We start from the raw sequence: 18,864 nt of genomic DNA, 5'->3' as shown, positions 1-18,864 counted from the left end.
ATGACTTTCCAGGTCCCTTGGGTTCTATTCTATCGGCCTTAGTTCTATTGCTGCAACAAAACCACACCGAGACCAAAAAGCAAGCTGGAGAGGAAAGGGTTTATTCAACTTACACTTCCACATTGCTGTTCATCACCAGAGGAAGTCAGGGCAGGAACCTGGTGACAGAAGCTGATGCAGAGGCCATGGAGGGTGCTGCTTACTGGGTTGCCCCTCGTGGTTTGCTCAGCTTGCTTTCTTACAGAACCCAGGACCAGCAGCCTAGGGATGGCACCGCCCAGTGTGGGTGGGCGGGGCCCTTCCCCCCTTGATCACTAATAGAGGAAATGCCTGACAACTGGATCTCATGGAGGTGTTTCCTCAAGGGAGCCTCCTTCCTCTCTGACTCTGGCTTGTGCCAAGTTGATACAAAACCAGCTGGTAGAGTGGACTTTGCCTTTTGCTCAGGGTGAGGCACGAGTTCAGGGAGAGTGTCGGGAGAGCCATGACGACATTGCTTAATTTGTTAGAAATTGCTCTCTGTGGAGGGAAGGACAGCACAGAAGCACCTCCTGCAGTAGTCCAGGCAAGAGCTGGGGTACTCACATGCAGATTAGCGTCAAGACTCTGAGGTTAGTAAGTCTGGTTGTGTTTGTCCCCCATAACAATCTACCTCCCACCAGTTTCCCAAGGAGGCCCCGCCCTCAAAGACTCTGTTTCCCCATGATGTAAAACAAGCAAGCATAGGTCAGCATCATCTTAGATAGCTGTCCAAAGAGCCTTAGGAGTTTATTGCGTGGGGGTGGTATACACCCCACCCCCAACCCTGGGTAGCAAGTCTCTGGGGAAGAATCAGACAAGAGCTGCCTCAGCACCAGGGACGGCAAAAGTTGCCTCATGTTTTCAATCCCGAGAGTCCCTGGGCTGGAAAGATGGCTCAGTTGTTAAAAGTGCTTGCAGCACAAGCATGAAGACCTGAGTTCCATCCTCGGTGCCCACATAAAAGCCAGGAAGTGAGAATCCTTGAGGTTCACTGTCCAGCTAGTCTCCTCACATGGGCAAGTGGCAGGTTCCATGAGAGACCCAATCTCAAAAGATGTTAGAAAGCAGATGAAAAGGACACCCAAATGTTAACCGACGGCTTCCATATACAGTTGGTCTGCCTAGACACGTGTCCACATGCAGATGAAGGGGAGGAAAGTCAGTCTTTGGTACCTGCTAAGTCCCCGTAGATGGCTGGTGCTCTGACTCAGGGCTTGACAGGAGCAAATGAAGCTGGGGCTTGGTGGGGATTTCTTGTCTAGAATCTTCGAAGGCCTGGGTTCTATCATCAACACTATAAAAATAAACACAAGCCAATTCAGCGTGGCGGTGCCAGAGACAGATAATCTCACCTGCTCGATCAACAAACACCGACTTTTAGTGTGTGTGTGGTGTCTGTGTGTATATGGTGTCTGTGTGTGTGGTGTCTGTGTGTATGGTGTGTGTGGTATGTCTGTGTGTATGTTGTGTGTGTGTGTGTTGTGTGTGTATGGTATGTGTCTATGTGTGTGGCGTGGTGTGTGTGTATATGGTGTGTGTGTTGTGTGTGTGTATGGTATGTGTCTGTGTATGTGGTGTGTGTGTATGGTGTGTGTGTGGTGTGTGTGTGTGTATGGTGTGTGTGTTGTGTGTGTGTGTGTATGGTGTGTGTCTGTGTATGTGGTGTGTGTGTATGGTGTGTGTCTGTGTATGTGGTGTATGTGTATGGTGTGTGTGTTGTGTGTGTGTATGGTGTGTGTCTGTGTATGTGGTGTGTGTGTATGGTGTGTGTCTGTGTATGTGGTGTGTGTGTATGGTGTGTGTGTTGTGTGTGTGTATGGTGTGTGTCTGTGTATGTGGTGTGTGTGTATGGTGTGTGTGTTGTGTGTGTGTATGGTGTGTGTCTGTGTATGTGGTGTGTGTGTATGGTGTGTGTGTTGTGTGTGTGTATGGTGTGTGTCTGTGTATGTGGTGTGTGTGTATGGTGTGTGTGTGGTGTGTGTGTGGTGTGTGTGTGGGTGTGGGTGTGTGTGTGTGTCGAGCGTGTTCCAACTTGCTTCATAGCTGAGGGTGGTATTTCATCCTCCTGCCTCCACCTCTCAATACTGAGATTACAGGCCAATGCACAGAGGTCGAACAGGGCTTTTCAAATGCTAAGGACTGTACCAATTGATCTCCAGCCCAGCCCAGTAAACCTTTGGCTCTACTGCCTGCAATGCATTGTACAATGCATCCAAAAAATAGGTAGGGAGGGAGTTGCATCAGATAAAGACACACACACACACACACACACACACACACACAGAGAGAGAGAGACAGACAGACAGATAGACAGACAAGGAGATAGCTCAGTTGGTCAAGTGCCTACCACACAACATGAGGATGTGACCCTCCGGTCCCCAGCACCCGTGTGAAGAATGAAGGTGTGGCACACACTTAGGCCTACCTGTAACCCTGGTTCAGGAGAAGGGAACGGGGGAGGGGAGCAGAGACAGCAGACTCTCCATTGTTCTGTGGTCAACGGTGTTGGACAGTCAGTGAGCCTGAGTTCCGTGAGAGGCCCTATCTAAAAAGGTACTTCATTTCAGGCTTCCACATGCCGAAGTGCCCACACGTGCATGTGTACATGCGCGCACACACACACACACACACACACACACACACACACACACACACCACAAGTAGTACGCTAAGTGCCCCTATTCACAAGAAGACAGTCATGGGTTATGGGATGTTTGGCAGTCAGGGGTTTGGGGTCCTGAAGTTTAACTCCCACCATGAAGGAGGGAAGGCTGCCCATCAGAAGCACACCAAGAGATGTCAGGCTAACCTCACCCTGGCCCTGGGTTGTGGCAAGGTTTTTGGTCAAGGAAGAAACCAAGCCTGCTTTGTGTTGGACAGCCTAAGTTTGGGTTGGCTGGCTGCTTCACATGAAACAGGAAAGCTGGCCCCTTTCCCTGTGTGTGGCTATGTCTTTCTGGCCTAGAGCCATTAGTCCTGTGAGCCATTAGGTCATGTGTTTCCACATTGCAGAAGTGGGTTTTATAGCCCGACGCTGGGGCCCTTTCAATAAAGCAGGTCACTGTCTGCAAAGGAGGCACAATGTGCTGTGCTTTCCCATGCACACACAGAGCTGTCATCCCGGCCCTGAGAACTCCTGTCACTCCTGCCCCACTCTTCCCCAATAGGAGCTGCCAGGTAGGGAGAGGGCATGGCAGGCCCCGTGGAGGGTCTGTTCCACCCATAGCACAGGGATCTGTGTAAGAAAGACAGCGGAGGAGGGAGCTACTGTGAGGTGGGCCCGGAGCAGTGGGAACTACAGACGGGATGCAGGAAGGGTGGATGGAGGAAGGAAGGTCGGGAGGCAGCAGCGTGGGGCTACAAGCCTAAAACAAGGGAGAGGCATGGAACAGTGAGCCAGGGAGGAAAACACATAGCCAGGATGGTACTGCTGGGAACCTTTGGAAGAGCTGGTGCGTTCATGCATGTGTACGTGCATGCGTGCGTGCATGCGTGCGTGTGTGTGTGTGTGTGTGTGTGTGTGTGTGTGTGTGTGTGTGTAGCATACAAAAGCATGGGTGCTAGGAACCATATTCATAGAAGGAAAGGCAGGACTGAGGCTCTTAGGGAGTTTGAGGACAAAGTGGAAGTCCTGTGGCTGCGTAATGGTAAGAGGGGGGATTAAAGTGCTGGTCACACCCCTGGGCATGTCACCCAAGTGGGAGATAGTAGATCTAGTCCTGGGGAGAAGAGCTATTGCCTACCCAAAAGGAGCTGGCAAAGTCTGATGGTCTGTGTATGCAGAAAGCAGTGGGCTGCCTCACTGAATGGTACAGCACTTGAAATGCTGGCCCCAGGAACAGCCAGATGTTGTCTGAGTAGCTGAAGTGAAGGGAAGGGCTTCCAGAGCTTGACTCTGGATGTGGCCCACCAGGTATCAGTAGACAGGTACGGGCATCCAGGGTGGAAGAGGCTGGCTTGCATCCTGGTGTCTGCCAGACTCTAGATTTCTGTCCCCTTCCCAGTTCTCATCACGACTCCTCCCCTAATGCCACCAAGAAGAACCATGCTATAGTGAACCGACTCTTGCTGACACTTGCTTCAAGCAGAGGAAGCCAGTTAAGATCACCTGCCCCTCACCACTCCATGAACTGTCCCTGTGTGTGAACAGGCATGGACATCACATTCCCCTGGAGCCACCCAAAGGGGCACATCTGGGGATTGGAGAGAAGCCCTGTGGCACCCCATCGATGTCATGATAAGAGAACACTTCTCTTCCCAAGGGGCGTACGAGTCGTGACTCACAGCTTCCCCAGGACACCATCAGCAGGCCTTGGTGAAAGTGACATTCACCACTCTGCCACTGCCTAGGTCTGAGCTCTCATCTGCCACCTTCCCCACTGTGTGGCCCCACTAGTTACCAAGTGCCCCAGCTGCGCTCCTGCTCAGAAAAGGACACTTTGAAAAATAACCTTGCATGTTGTGTATGCAGAGCAGTTGACCCATGTGTTAGTAATTAGAACAATTGTGAGCGCTGCTCTCCACCCCGAGGACGGCCGCTCTCCACCCCGGGGACGGCCCGTGGTCCCAAAGCTCAGACCAATTAGTAGGCCGTAATGCAGAGACTCCCAGGGCTTGTTGGATGCGTGTGATCTAGGAGGTGAAGCCAACATCCACTGCACACTGTGCTATGATACGGAGCGCAGCAGACCCCAGAGCACCCAATGTGTTCAAGCTAAAAGTCAGAGCTTAAAACCCCACTGTGCACCGGGCCATGGCGGTGGCGGCGGCGATCGTGGTGCACACCTTTCCTCCCAACACTCCAGAGGCAGGGCAGGTGGATCTCTGAGTTTGAGGCCCGTCTGGTCCACAGAGTGAGTTCCAGGATAGACTGTGCTACACAGGTAGAAGATGCAGCTCAGATGGCAATGTTTGCCCAGCGTGACCATGACACAGTATAAATTAGGCATAGTGACACAGGCCAATCTTCCCAGTGCTCAGTGCTCAGGATACAGAGGCAAGAGGATCAAAGTCATCCTTGGTTATAGCAGGAGCCAGCATGGGCTTGGTAGGTCTGGGCCATCCTGGGCTACATAGTGAAATCCTACACAAAAGAATTGCAAGGGGAAACTGAGGCTGGCCATAGAAGGGAGGAAAGGCAAGCATGGAGTGTTCCAGTAGATCTCACTGTTGAGCCTCCGCCCTCAGTGTGCAGTGTGACATCTGTTCTCCACACGGACATTTCACACTTACTGTGTGCTACTAGCGAGGTCCCAGCCCACACACACTAGGCCTCCACACATACTCATCTCCTTGTCTCCTGCTGTCTCCTTCACTAGCAACAAGGTCAGTCAGGGACGAACCCTCGATGCTTGGTGTGACTAAAGGGCCTATCACACTATTATAGGGGGATCAGAGGCCCAGGAGATGGGGGGCCCAGGACATTGAGGGTCCAGTTTATGTAGGGTCCGGGAAATGAATCACCCAGGCTATATAGGGTCCAGGAGCTGGGGGTGCCATGAGCTGGAGGTACCTAGGAATTGGAAGGCTCAGGAGCTGAGGGGTCCAGGACCAGGAGGCCCAGCATATAGAGGATCCAAGAACTGAAGGACCCTAGGAGTTAGAAGCCCAGGAACTGGAGGTGCCTAGGAGCTGGAGGTCCAGCATATGGCCGTCCTGGAGCTGTTTGTGTACAACTCTGTTTGTTACGTCCAGGACAGTTACGTCCAGGAGCTCCATTTATGTACAAAGCACGGTTTGAATCTGGACTCAAGGTACTTAAAAGTAGGTTTGTACCCAGTACAACTATCTAGGGGGACTGAGATCAGGGCCTTCCTGGTTGTGTTGGTGGGGGAGCAGGGTCTGGCCCATGCCAGCCCATGGACTTTTTTTTCCTAAGGAGCTATAGAAGGATCCAGGAGCTGGAGGCCCAGGAGCTGGAGGCCCAGATAGCTTAGCTTTGAAGGTAGCAGGGTATAGACTCCAAACGCATACAGGAGGCTCCAAGATGAGGCTGCAAGTGTCAGAGAGACTGGCTGGGCCTTGGCTAGACTAGACTTCAGTTCAGTGGATAATTCTTGGGAAACTTCCAAACAAAACAGAGCCTAATCCTATCTGCATTTGTGACTGCTGAAAAAAAAAAAAAAGACAAAGGAAGAAAAAGTGATCTGTGTGTATTAGCACTCTGCAGAAAAGACACTATTTATGTACAAAATAGCATTTGAATCAAACTCAAGGTACTTAAAAGCAGGTTTGTACCCAATGCCACTGTCTAGTGGCACTGCGACCAGGGCCTTTCTGGTTGGGTTGGGGGCGAGGGGTCTGGCCCGTGCAAACCCATGGATTTCCTAAGCTTGCCTGCGGCTCCAGGCTCAGGGTTGGAAGCCCCCCCACCCCCGCAGTCCACGTGACTCACAAGTATCCTCTGCTTGCAGGCTCCATGCAGGTGATGAACAAGACACGACGTATCATGGAGCAGGGCGGGGCACACTTCATCAACGCCTTCGTGACTACACCTATGTGCTGTCCCTCTCGCTCCTCCATCCTCACCGGCAAGTACGTCCACAATCACAACACCTACACCAACAACGAGAACTGTTCCTCGCCCTCCTGGCAGGCACAGCATGAGAGCCGAACCTTCGCCGTGTACCTCAACAGCACTGGCTACCGGACAGGTGAGGGCCAGGGTGGGGAGACACTGTCGGGGCCTGCTCAAGGGACAGTTGGCCTCTTGTGCCTTCGATGAGCTTCCCTGGGTGTGACATTCACACTGCAATGGTCCCCAAGATAAGTCTGGGTCACACACAGAAGAGGTTTCACTTCCCATTGACGTGTCCAGCTTCTTTCTGTGCGCGCATGGTATATGTGTCTGGAGTAGGTTCAGAAAACAGCCGTTTCAAAGAAACTAGGGTTTTGAAAACTGGAGAGTCCAGGGAGATTGTGAAATCTCTGCAGGGAGGTCACAAGATATCCCTGCATGCGTTTGGGGTTTCTGTTTTTAAAACTCTTTTATTGACTGAGACCATCTGCGTGAGAGAAGGTCCCAGAATATTGAGGTTGGAGTTAGAGAGGAACGAGAGAAGGTCCCAGAATATTGAGGTTGGAGTTAGAGAGGAACGAACAGACATGGTGGACTCACCAGTCCACTGTGGGAGTAACCAAGATGACAAAGAGGTTGCCACAGGGAGAGAGATTTTGACTGCACTGTTTCGAGTGTCAGGATGTCTTTGTTGCGGACTTGACGGAAGCACTGTGGCGAGTTCAAAAGGCTGCTCGCTAGGCTGACACCTGAGGTCAAGCTGTCATCCCAGCCCAGCCACTTCGCCCTGGCCAAATCCTTCAGACTCAACTCATTGAACTTGCTTGAGTTTAAAAAAAAAAACAATCCCCACGCTGGCAAGCGGCCAGGGCAGTTGGGAAACCAGATGATATGGCTCAGATGTTGCAAACCCCGGGACTTGCCCTTCTTTAGTGAAGCGCTACATTGTGTCGAGTGGGAGTGAGGAAGGGCCAGGCACCTCCTGTAGCTGACCTAAAGCCATCCATCAAGGTTTTGAGATGCCCAGGGGGAGTGGGTGGAGCTGTTTACTCCCCACATGCTCCTCCCACCACCAGAATCATCCCGAGAGCAGGTTCAGCTGTAAAAACCAGCTCCAGCGGCTTGGGGTCCCCGCAGAAAGCACACATTAGAGGTCTCTGGGGGGCCAGTGCTTTAGATGGTTGGGAGGACTGGACATTGCTGGGATGGGGATAGGCACTGACATAGCAGGGCAGTGGCTCCTATTGGAGGGTGCAGCTGCCATTCAGGGCTAGAAATGATACCCACGTCAGCTCAAAGTCAAATATCTCTACGTTTGAACTTTTAAAAGCAAAGTCTCTCAATTTTGAGAAATTTCATCTTTAAAAAACAAATGCTGTGGGCCCAAGAAGATGTTTCTGTGGACAGGAATGGCTCAAGTGCTCTGAACAGCTCTAGCTGGATTGTATATATGGAAACAGATGAAGGGTAAGGCCCCCAAAAGTGTTCATCTGGCCAGTCACCTCGAAGGCAGAAAGACCACACCTCCCACAAAGACTTCTGGGAGGAACATGAAATGAGAAGCTTGTGTAGCATAATCAAAACAGAAACCGGGGCCATGGGAACTCAGAGATATGGGGGACAGCCCATCAAACAGAAGGCGAAATTACTAATCCCACAACACTATGGGGTTTATGATGGGGTGAAAGTCCATATGATAGTCACACAGGAAACAAAAAGGAATGACCATCAAAGTAGACAGTCACCAAACCAGGTGCATCATCCAGCTGCTGGGGAGGCCGATGCAGGTGTGCCCTCCAGCTGCTGGGGAGGCTGATGCAGGTGTGCTGTCCAGCTGCTGGGGAGGCCGATGCAGGTGTGCCCTCCAGCTGCTGGGGAGGCTGATGTAAGAAGAGGATCACAAGTTCAAGGTTGCTGGGGCTAAGCAGTGACAGTGCACCTCAAAAGGAAACATACAATATGGGCTGGGGATGTAGCTCAGTGGTAATACTTGTATGGCATATTTTTTATATTACACGCGTATGGCCCCAAGGACAAAGTCAATAGTCCTGGCCTGGTTGTCAGTCAAACCCTATATCCATTTGGGCGTCAAGGGAAGCTAACTGAGTTGGGTTTAAGTCTGGCTGAGGGAGTGAGGGTATCTGCTGCATATGACTCTCATCTAAATCCGTTGCTGCCTGGGTGACCTTGATCCAAGAGCTGGCCCACAGATCAGGTTCTTGTTTCTCCTTACTTCCCATTGCTGAGAAACAAGATCTGTGAGCACTGAGTACTTGTGGCTACAAAGGAGCCTGGGATGTGTAGTCTTGGCTCTGGGTATGTCTTTGTGCCACTGAAAACATATCCTGACTGGGGATATGTGTCTGGGTATGTCCCAGACACAGTTATTAACTATTTGTGTTAGTGATGTCCTTGAATCCAGAAGGTCAGCTGAGCTTAGGAAGACATGCCAAAGTTCACAGTGCAGAGGGCTGTTAACGGAGCTAGCTTAAAAAAAAAAAAAAATGAAGCTACAAGGATGGAGAGACGGCTCAGTGGTTAAGAGCACTGACTGCTCTTCCAGAGGTCCTGAGTTCAAATCCCAGAACCGCATAGTGGCTCACAAGCATCTGTAATAGGATCTCTTCTGGTGTGTCTGAAGACAGCGACAGTGTACTCATATATAATAAATAAATCTTTAAAAAATAAAAAAGACAACAAGAATTTAAAAAAAAAAAAGGAAGCTAGAGCTGGACTTAGTAGTACAAAGCCTGTAATCCCAATTGCCAGGATGGAGGCCAGAGGATCAGGAGTTCAAGATCAACCTCTGCTGCGTGTTGAGGATAGCCAGGAAGAGAGGAGGAAAGGGAGAGGGGTAGGAAAGAAAAGAAAAGAAAGCTAGCTAGCCTGATACTGTATATCTGTACTCTCCCAACACTAAGGGGTTCAAAACAAAACTGGGGGCTGACGAGATTGCACAGCAGGTAAGAGCCCTGGCTGCTCTTCTAGGGCCTGAGGTTTGTTTCCCAGCACCCACATGGCGGCTCACATCCATTCGTAACTCCAGTTCCAGGGCATCCAATGCCTTCTTCTAACCTCCACGAGCACCACACTGATGGTACACATTCACGCAGGCAAGCAGGACCCTCATATATATGTAATATGATTAATTAATATTAATGTAAAAAGAAAACGCAAAACACGTTTCGAAAATAACTTAAAATTTTGAGTCAGAGCCTATGTGGCCTCCCCCAGATCGTTGAGTTTCTAGGACTGGTCTAGAACTTTCGATCTGTCTGCCTCCACCTCCCAAATACTGAGGTGACAGGGGTGAGTCCCCATGCCTGGTTTATCTGGTGCTGGATGTGGAACCCAGGGCCAGCCACAAGGCCAGCCCCAGCCCCGGCTCTGGCTGTGTAACAAAGCTTTGGCTCTAACTGCAATGGGTCAATGTCCGAAGCACATAAACTGTGCAGTCCCTGTTGGGAAGAGTGTGATTTGTGCCTCAAACATCAGATGGAGTGACGTGATGTCCCTCCTGTTGTCGACCTCCCTTTACAGAGATCTGAGGACGAGGGGATCATTCCGAGGACCCCTCTGTCCCCTATTGACAGTTGAGTCTCCCCTGCCCTGGGTGTGTTACCTCGTGGTCCTGCCTGACAGACATGATTCACTGAGCACAGACACCGGCTTATTGTCTGTCCCACTGGCGTCTTCTGGCACCACTTCAGTTAACTCCGCATCCTGCCTCTCTTAAAAGATCAGCAGGCGCACTGTTCAGTCTTCTTACACCGCGTCTGCACTGCCGGTGTCTGCAAGGAACACACAAGAGTAGAAGCCAGGGGGTTTCAGTAGTGGAAGTTTCTGGTCTGGGCTCCTGTCGTGTCAGAGACTTGCGTGTCTCAGAGACTGGGGTGTCCTCTGAGCACCCACAGCCTAGTCATTGTTTTTACATGTACCTGTCCCGCTCGACTCAGGTGAGCCACCAGCAGCCATAATGAATGCATGCATGTTCCCAGTCCCTGATTCCCAAGACCCAGTGAGCTGTGGTGGAGACCGGAGCGCCAGTCTCAGGTTTCCAAACCTCCCTCTGCTGATTGTCCACCAGCCACTCTGTTCCCACCCCTAATCCCTGAAGTCTGCTCTTCCTCATCCCCCACACAGCAAACAGTACGGACCTATCAGAACCCCTGCTGCTCCTCCGCACAGGCCCCACCCACTAGGGATGGAGACCCGCCCCCAAAGCGGCCACAGGGTTCCCAGGAGCTGCCCCACTTGTCCAGGTTCTCTTGGGCTCCTCCACCCCTGTTAGCTGCTCCACCCACAGGGATTCTGTCTCGTTGTCCCGGAACAGCCAGTCGACCTTTCACTCACCTCAGGGCCTCAGCTCTACCCTTCCTCTAAAGTATCGGTTCTCAACTTGCGGATCCTGACCCTCTGGGAGGAGTCGCCTAAGACCATCGTAAAACACGGATATTTACATTATGATTCATAGCAGCAGTAAAATTACAGTTATGAGGTTGTAGTGAAAATAGTGTTATGGTTGGGGGTCACCACAGCGTGAGGAGCTGTATTAAAGGTCACAGCATTAGGAACATTGAGAATGCGCGCTCTGCAGAATCTTCAAAACTCACGCATGGCTTGCATGTATTTTCTCACGTCTGTGTTCCTGTATCCTCTCCTCAAGGGACCCTCCGTGAAAACCCCAGTACCCCATCTCCTTAGTCATTTTCTTTTCCCTAAAAGTCTGACGCCGCCCAGCAGGGATCTGTCTGCTGATCTGTGGTCCCTTGTGTTGTTCCCTCCCTGTCTGTGTTCCCTGCCCTGATTCTTGCTTCCTCTGACCCTTGTTCTGGCCCTTTCTCCCACATGGCTTGTTTGTTGACTGACTTCTAAACTGCCAAGTTCCTCCCACATCTCCCGGGCCCAAGACAGCCTGGCCCACAGTAGATGCTTGGATGGGTTCACACAGCAGCCCACCCCCTCACTTCCTCTCCCCGCCTGGGCTGCTTCTCCTTCATCTCTCTGTTTACACAGGGGAGACTTCAGCTGTCCTGGATGCTTCTCTGGACCCTGGCGCAGCTGTCCCCACCTTCACAATGGCAGCCTTCTCTGCCCTTGGCCTTCCTCCTGCAAGTCTGCTGCTGGCTTCCTTTCTCCTGAGTGCACACAGGGACACACTTGGGTGCACACACACAGGGACACACTGACTGTGTGTGCACACACACAGCGCCCTCCTTCCCCATTCCAGCTGCACCTCGCCTGCCTACCTGCACATGACCTGTGTGGCCTGTCACTGCAGAGTCCCCAGCTGCCCCCTGGAGTCTGGGCTCCTCCCACAGTAGGAAAGACTTACCTCTCAGCACGGGAGTCTGTCTGGGCCTTGCCTGGGTTGTGCAGCCCACTGAAAGTCTTGCTTCTCCTGCTACTCTGTCTCTCAGATCCAGCTCAACGTCCTTTATCTGAGCCAAGCATTATGAAACATTATGACACATACCCATGATCTCAGCCCATAAAAGGTGGCGGGAGGATCAGGTGTCCAAGATTATCCTCATCTACGTGGAAAGTCTGAAACTAGCCTGGGCTACATGAGACCATCTAACACTGTGGTTCTCAACCTTCCAAACACTGTGACATTTTGATACAGTTCCTCATGCCGGGATGATCCCCCCAACCATAAAATTATTTTGTTGCTATTTCCTAACTGTACTTTTGCTACTGTTAGGGACCGTCGCGTAAATAGTTTTGGACACAAGAGGTTTGGCAAAGGGGGGCTCAATCCACAGGCTGAGAACCTCTGACCTGAAACGAAATGGCTTGGTGGTTAAGAACAATTAAGACTCTTGCAGAAAACCTGGATTTAGTTCCCAGCACTCACCCGGTGGCTCATCATCCCCTGTGAATCCAGCTCCAGAGAATCCAGTGCCCAATCTGGCCTCCACGTGTACGGAGCAGGCATCTACACAGTGCACGTGGTACACGTATAGATCACCTGTACACACAAAATCAATCTTTTCTAAATCCCCAAATTCCCCTAAACCCCAAGTCTCTAACCCTTTCTTCAACACCTTTAAGATTTACATAAGTGAGCTCCCCCTGCCCGCAGGCCCTAGCTCTAGCATTACTGGTGCCTGTGAGCTGGGACACTTCCCCTGAGACTCAGTTTCCCCTTCCTCACATATTATGACGTGGGTAAGTTGTCCAGTGCCTATAATATGCATTACCCCAAGATGGTGTGACCAGGCCCCACAAATTCAGGAGGAGAAAGTCGCCGGGAGGGGGAGGGAGCATGGGGGCTGGGAGACTGTTCTGTCAGTAAAGCACTCATCTCAATGAACAAGGAGGTTCTTCCCTGGGACCCATATAAAAAGGCAGCTCGTGCCTCTCACTGGCTCTGGGAAGACAGAGACAAGAGGATCCTTGGGGATAACTAGCCTGACAGCCTAGTCAATTGGGGAGCTTCAGGTTTAGTGAGAGCCATCTTCAATACTAAGGTAGAGGCAAGCAAGACGGCTCAGCAGGTGATGTTTGCCACCAAGCCTGATACAATGACCTGAGTTAGGGCCCCAGAACCCACATAGTAGAAAGCACCGACTACTGCAAGTTGGGGCACACACGCACCCCCACAAATACACACATACACAAATGAATAAATGTAAAAAAAAGTTGCCAACTGTTGGAGGGGGGAAAGGATGGATGATTGAGGAAGATACCAGATCTTCCTCCACACTCACATATACAACTATACTTACATACATGCACACACATGAATCCGTATACAGGCATGCACAGACCACACACAAATAGGGGAAGAGTGGAGTAAGCACAGGTCTGTTCTCAGTCCCCAGAGTCTGAGGTGTACGGGTGAGGTGGGGGCAGAGGTCCAGGTGTCCATCTGAGCCCTGACTGTCCCTCAGCCCCTCTCCACCACTCACAGGTTCACTAGCGCTGTAGAGACCCAGGACCACAACCCAGGATCTTAAAGCAAGAGATGTTTCTCCTCTGACACCCCAAATCAGCTGTCCCCAAGGGACTACTGTTCCAGCCTCCTCAGCTCTCCATACCCCAGGTTCCCCCATTGTCTGCTTCTGTCTCCTCATGGCTCTCAGATCCTGGCTTCTGTGTCTAGATTGACAGCACGGGCCTGCAGTTCGCCGCTAACCCTCTGTAAGCTTCTCTTAACTTGGTCACAGAAGCCAGGGTTCAGATAAGGTCACTGGGCAGGGATCAGGGATCAGAGTATCTGAAGAGTCACAATATGGCTCACGTGTTCACCCCCCACTGGTCATTGTCCTCCCTTCCAGAGCCACCCCCAGGCCTGACTTCAGTAGACATGGGACAGAAGAAAGGCTTCAGTGCCCAAAGCCCACTACTACCGCTACGTTTTGTTTGATGTTTGAAACAAGGTCTTCTCACAGAACCAGGCTGCCCTTGAACTTGCAATGTGCCTACTAGTACCTCCCCAGGGCTGGGACCATAGCTGTGTACCCCCCATGTCTGCCCACTGGGTTTTAACTCTGCAGACAGGAGGCTAACTCACACCAAGCACACGGGAGGGAGGGGATGTTAGGCTCCAGACCACCTAAGTGCAAGATTCTTCCTCAAGGAAGCACAGCGCCCCCTATGGGTGATACGGGATGCAGCCTAAAGCAGTTGGTGGATCTCTGCAAATGGCTTCTCCATTTCCCACCAAGTCATTCGCCTGTGTGGATTACTTTATGATTATAGTTCCGAGTATTGACTCTGAGTCTATTTTCTATATAAATAAGGAAGGGTTTTGTGTGTGTGTGTGTGTGTGTGTGTGTGTGTGTGTGTGTGTGTGTGTGTGGAGTTTTTTTTTTTTTTTTGGTCGTCGTTGGTGGTTGGTTGTTTTGGGGTTATTGGCAGAGTTACAATATGCCCAAAGTTTCCTAGCGTTAAATCTGACAGGAATGATGTTATAATCGAATGCAAAGCTTTTCCAAGAGATCCCTTATTTCTGAAAATCCTCTCCCTGATGGCAGTGGCAACCAGTATTTGAATTGCAAATGCCACGCACCCACCAGCCTGCGCTCCCAGGGAATCTGTCTCCTCGCTGGCACCTGACTGCCACCCCATGTCTCCTTGACGGATGTGCTGGAGACGTTTCCGGTTGAAGCCTCCCTTTGTTATAAATCTCCCCCATTTTTATTTTTCTTGAAGATTGCTGTCCTAATGTTCTTTCAACTTTGGGGGTGACTGGCATAAGAAATTTTTTTCAGCCGGGAATTCCTTTTGGGAGGAAATACAGGAAGCTTACAAACTGGTCATTATAGGAAGGGGCTGTCGGTGAGATGCCTCTGAGAGCAGCTCTGAGGGGTCTAATGTGTCACAGTCCCTGCGGTGGTGGGAATTGCCTATGTTGATGGGTCCTCCAGTCTTGCTGTAAAGGCTCCTGTGGCTTTTCTGCCCCTCCTGTACCCCACCCTTCTGCACAGGTCTGCAGTTAAGAGAGGGCAGAGAGCTGGGAAGACGGCATAGTGGGGAAAGCAAACAAGGACCAGGCCAGATCCCCAGCGCCCTGGAAAAAGGCAGGGTACGTGAGCCCAGCTGTAACCCAGTCTCCAAAGATGAACTCCTTGGAGCAAGCTGGTAGAACTGGTGACGTCTGAGCTCATGGAGAGACCCTACCTCAGTATATGAGTGGAGAGTAACCCAGGAAGACGCCTGACATCAACCTGCGCTGGCACACATACACCAAAGGAATGAGTGCACACACGCATATACCACACACACACATATACCACACACCACACACACACACACACACACACACACACACACTGTACCACACCACACACACACATACCACATATACCATAACACACACACACACTACATCACACATCACACACACATACCATAACACACACACATACCATAACACACACACACCATAACACACACCACACACCACACACCACACACACACACACACACAGTGTACCACACACCACACACACATACCACATATACCATAACACACACACACACACACACACACTATACCACACATCACACAGGAATGCCTGCATGTGCATGTGCACACGTGTGCGTGCACACACACACACACACACAAAACATCACACACACACACATACACACACACTACACCACACACACACACTACACCACACCACACAGGAATGCATATACACCGACACACCTCACCTCACACACACATACCATACCATGCACACACAACATACTCATCACACACACATTCCACACCGCACAGGAATGCACACACATATACATATACCCCATACCACACACACATACCACACACACATACCACACACACACACCATTCCACACACACACACACACACACACACACACCAGAAGCATACATACACACCTTAAAAGGAAAGGGTCAACAATTAGTTCAGTTGGGGGAGCATTCGCCTAGGACGCAGGAAGCCCTGGATTCAAGCCCCATTGCCGTTTAAAGGCGTGGGACACACACCTATAATCCAAACACTCAGAAAGCTGAGGCAGGTTTGAGAGTTTGAGGCCAGTTTACCCTGACAGTGATTCAGCAGGCCATAGTGCCTTTCTCCCTGATACCCATCTCCCTCCCAGCTAACGAGGGTTTTGGAAAATGAATGGACTCTGTCATTTGCTACAGCTGCCTGGGTCTGGCAGGGGAGGCTGAAGCCTGCATTCAGTTAGAAACTCAAGCAACCCCCTCCAGGTCCCTGCACCCACTGCCCAGCCTTGGCCTGATGCCCTGGGGTCACTCGCAACCCAAGCTCTCTCCATAGCAACAGTACCAGTAGGAACAAGCAGGTAGGAAAAAGGAGCCTGGAAAGGGATGGGCTCAGTCCTCAGCCCTTCTTTCCCCTGGTGATTAGCCAACCACCTCTCTTCCCCAAAGGGGGCAACAGGGTTTGCCTTGAAATGCCGCACTGTGCTTGAACCCCTACCCTGGCTGTTCTGAATTCCTCAGAGAAGCCCACAGCTCCTTCCCTGGTGGGCTCGCCTGTTCCCATCTCCTGCCTCTCACTCTTCCATTCTGCTTATGCTCGGGCCACCCGGCCCTCTTTGTGGTACCGTCATTCCTGCCCTGGGACCTTATTGCTTCTGAATAAAACACACTTCACCCACTCCCCTGATGTAGAGAACTTTCCAGATCCATCCCACTCTTCCCTGGGAGTCAGTTAACACTCCCCACCCGGCCCCAGTTACACAAAGATGAGTATTTGAATGCATGCCAGGCAGAGAAAGAGAACACACCCACCACAGAAATCTAGCGGTGGGGGCGCTGAGGATGTGGCTCACTTGGGAGCTGTGCAGAGGGCTCTGGATTTAGCCCTCAGCACCTCATAAACCAGTCATGCTGGCACATGCTGCCATCCCAGGATTCAGAAGTAAGGATCAGGAGTTCAAGGTTATAGTGACACAGCTATTTCCAGACCAGACTGGGCTACAAGGGGCCCTGCCTCACAAAAGGGAGGGAAAGAAAGAAGGAAGGAAGGAAGGAAGGAAGGAAGGAAGGAAGGAAGGAAGGAAGGAAGGCAAGCAGACAGCAGACTCTCTTAACCTGGAAGGCAACTTTTCCGTGACCTCTGACCCTCTGCTCCTTGGAACATCACCCACCATCTTCCTCTGCCTCCATTCACCTCTCAGGTCAGAACACTCCTGTGTCAGCATGCAGAATGTAACTGAGTTGATTTAAGTTGATTTCTCCTGCACCCTCGCAGTTCACCATTCAAACCCAAAGGGAGCCCCCATGGTTTCCGGTTACCGGTAACCGTGACAGCAGCAGCCACAAGTGAGACAGAGCTGGCTGCAATTCTCAAAAGAGCTTGGCCTAGCCTGAGACCAGGACTCGGGTTTATTTAACACACTTCCACCCCTGCCTCCTCAGCCCAGACGGTTTGTCTGCCAAAAGGCTTCAAGCCTGTGGCCTCTCATGTGCAAGGGCTATAGCAGCCTGGGCTTTGTCAAAGGCACCTTCTCTTGTGGCTCTGTTCCCCAAGCTTAGTGGGGTGTCTCTGCCACTCAGACCAGGAACCCCACCCGCAGCCCCCAAACCCTGTGACAGCAGGTCAAAGTTGCCCAGTTCCGAATGCTTCAAGAAGGACAGGTGCAGGGATGGATAGGGTCTGAGCTCCTGGGCCTACTCACCCTCCGGTTGGTATTTGTCAACATGGATGAAGCCATTGTCCTGTAGCTCCTACAGGAAGCAGATGAATGGTGGAAGAAGATGCCCAGAGTCGCAGAGGAAGACAGTTACATCCCAGTGTCTTATAGACTGCCATTCGTGCCTCTTTCCACATTTGTGGTAGTGGTGGGGTTTGTTTTCTTTTGTTGGTTTTGTTTTTTGTTTTGTTTTGGTTCTTTTTTTCGGAGCTGGGGACCGAACCCAGGGCCTTGGGCTTCCTAGGCAAGCGCTCTACCACTGAGCTAAATCCCCAGCCCCTCTCTTTCCACATTTGTGTCCAGGCTCCATCACTGATGATGGGCAGGTCTGGAACCAGGAGTAAGTGATATTTCAAATGTTTGTAGCGACTGTCCTGGGGTAGGTAGATAGATGTTCCTGATTTCACTGGTGCCTTAGCCAGCTTCTGTCATTGGAGTGTGTAGCCTTCCCTCAGGATAATAAGGAATGCTAGTTAGAGGTTAAGGAAAATAAACAACATGAACTCTCCCACCCCAGTTCACAGACTGCTGGATTCCGGCTCCAAAAGCAGATTAGGAAACCCTTCCTAGAGTTGGAGAGATGACTCAGTGTGGGTAAAGGGACGAGAGGGAGTTCAGTTCCCAGAACCCAAGTCAGGCCTGGAAGTCAGCTGCAGAGGATCTGACCTCCACCACAACACTACATGCATGTACACATGCATGCATACACACATATGTATACACATACATACACATATCTGTATGCACAAATGCATATAACATACACATGCATGCTTACACACATACATACACATACACATCATATATATACACAGAGACACACAGACACATAAACATACACAAATACATATACATAAATACATACATACACATATAGACATACAGATATCCAAATACACAAATATATATAGATACACAATATATACATAAGCATACAGACACACACATATATACATGAATATATACATATATAAATACATACATGCATGTGTATACACTTACATACACATATATACATAAAAATATCCATATATACAAATACATATACACACACATGAAACATACATACTTATATACAAACACACATACATATATACATATATAAATACATACACACACATACAAATAAAATAATCTTTTCTTTTAATCTTGAAAAAAAGAAGCCCCTCCCTTGTTTGCAG

General features: G+C 50.6%; 1 protein-coding gene and 1 long non-coding RNA gene across 9 annotated transcripts in view; one reads left to right on the top strand and one right to left on the bottom strand.

Moving 5' to 3' along the window:
• Sulf2 (sulfatase 2) overlaps positions 1-18,864 on the top strand; it is an 82,511-nt gene that overhangs the window by 33,507 nt on the left and 30,140 nt on the right. For all 4 annotated transcript variants that reach the window (NM_001034927.1, XM_087652400.1, XM_087652399.1 and 1 more), the window contains exon 3: positions 6,435-6,674. In NM_001034927.1, coding sequence (NP_001030099.1) covers positions 6,435-6,674 — 240 coding nt within the window. The remainder of the gene's footprint in view (positions 1-6,434; positions 6,675-18,864) is intronic.
• On the bottom strand, positions 86-11,952 carry LOC147995812 (uncharacterized). Of its 5 annotated transcripts, none has more exons than XR_015684837.1 (6): positions 11,874-11,952; positions 10,892-10,968; positions 10,161-10,329; positions 6,416-8,418; positions 2,447-2,566; positions 86-1,315 (listed from the first exon to the last, which is right to left on the bottom strand). It is a non-coding gene; the product is annotated as an uncharacterized LOC147995812 (long non-coding RNA). The 5 variants fall into 5 exon arrangements; XR_015684840.1 differs by having other exon boundaries at positions 6,416-6,868; XR_015684838.1 differs by lacking the exon at positions 2,447-2,566 and having other exon boundaries at positions 6,416-8,477.

This window comes from Rattus norvegicus, chromosome 3, assembly GCF_021556685.1.
Source record: "Rattus norvegicus strain SHRSP/BbbUtx chromosome 3, alternate assembly SHRSP_T2T, whole genome shotgun sequence".
Classification (NCBI taxonomy): domain Eukaryota; kingdom Metazoa; phylum Chordata; class Mammalia; order Rodentia; family Muridae; genus Rattus; species Rattus norvegicus.
The sequence above is the reverse complement of the archived record's forward strand: the minus strand, read 5'-3'. Positions and strand labels throughout refer to the sequence as shown.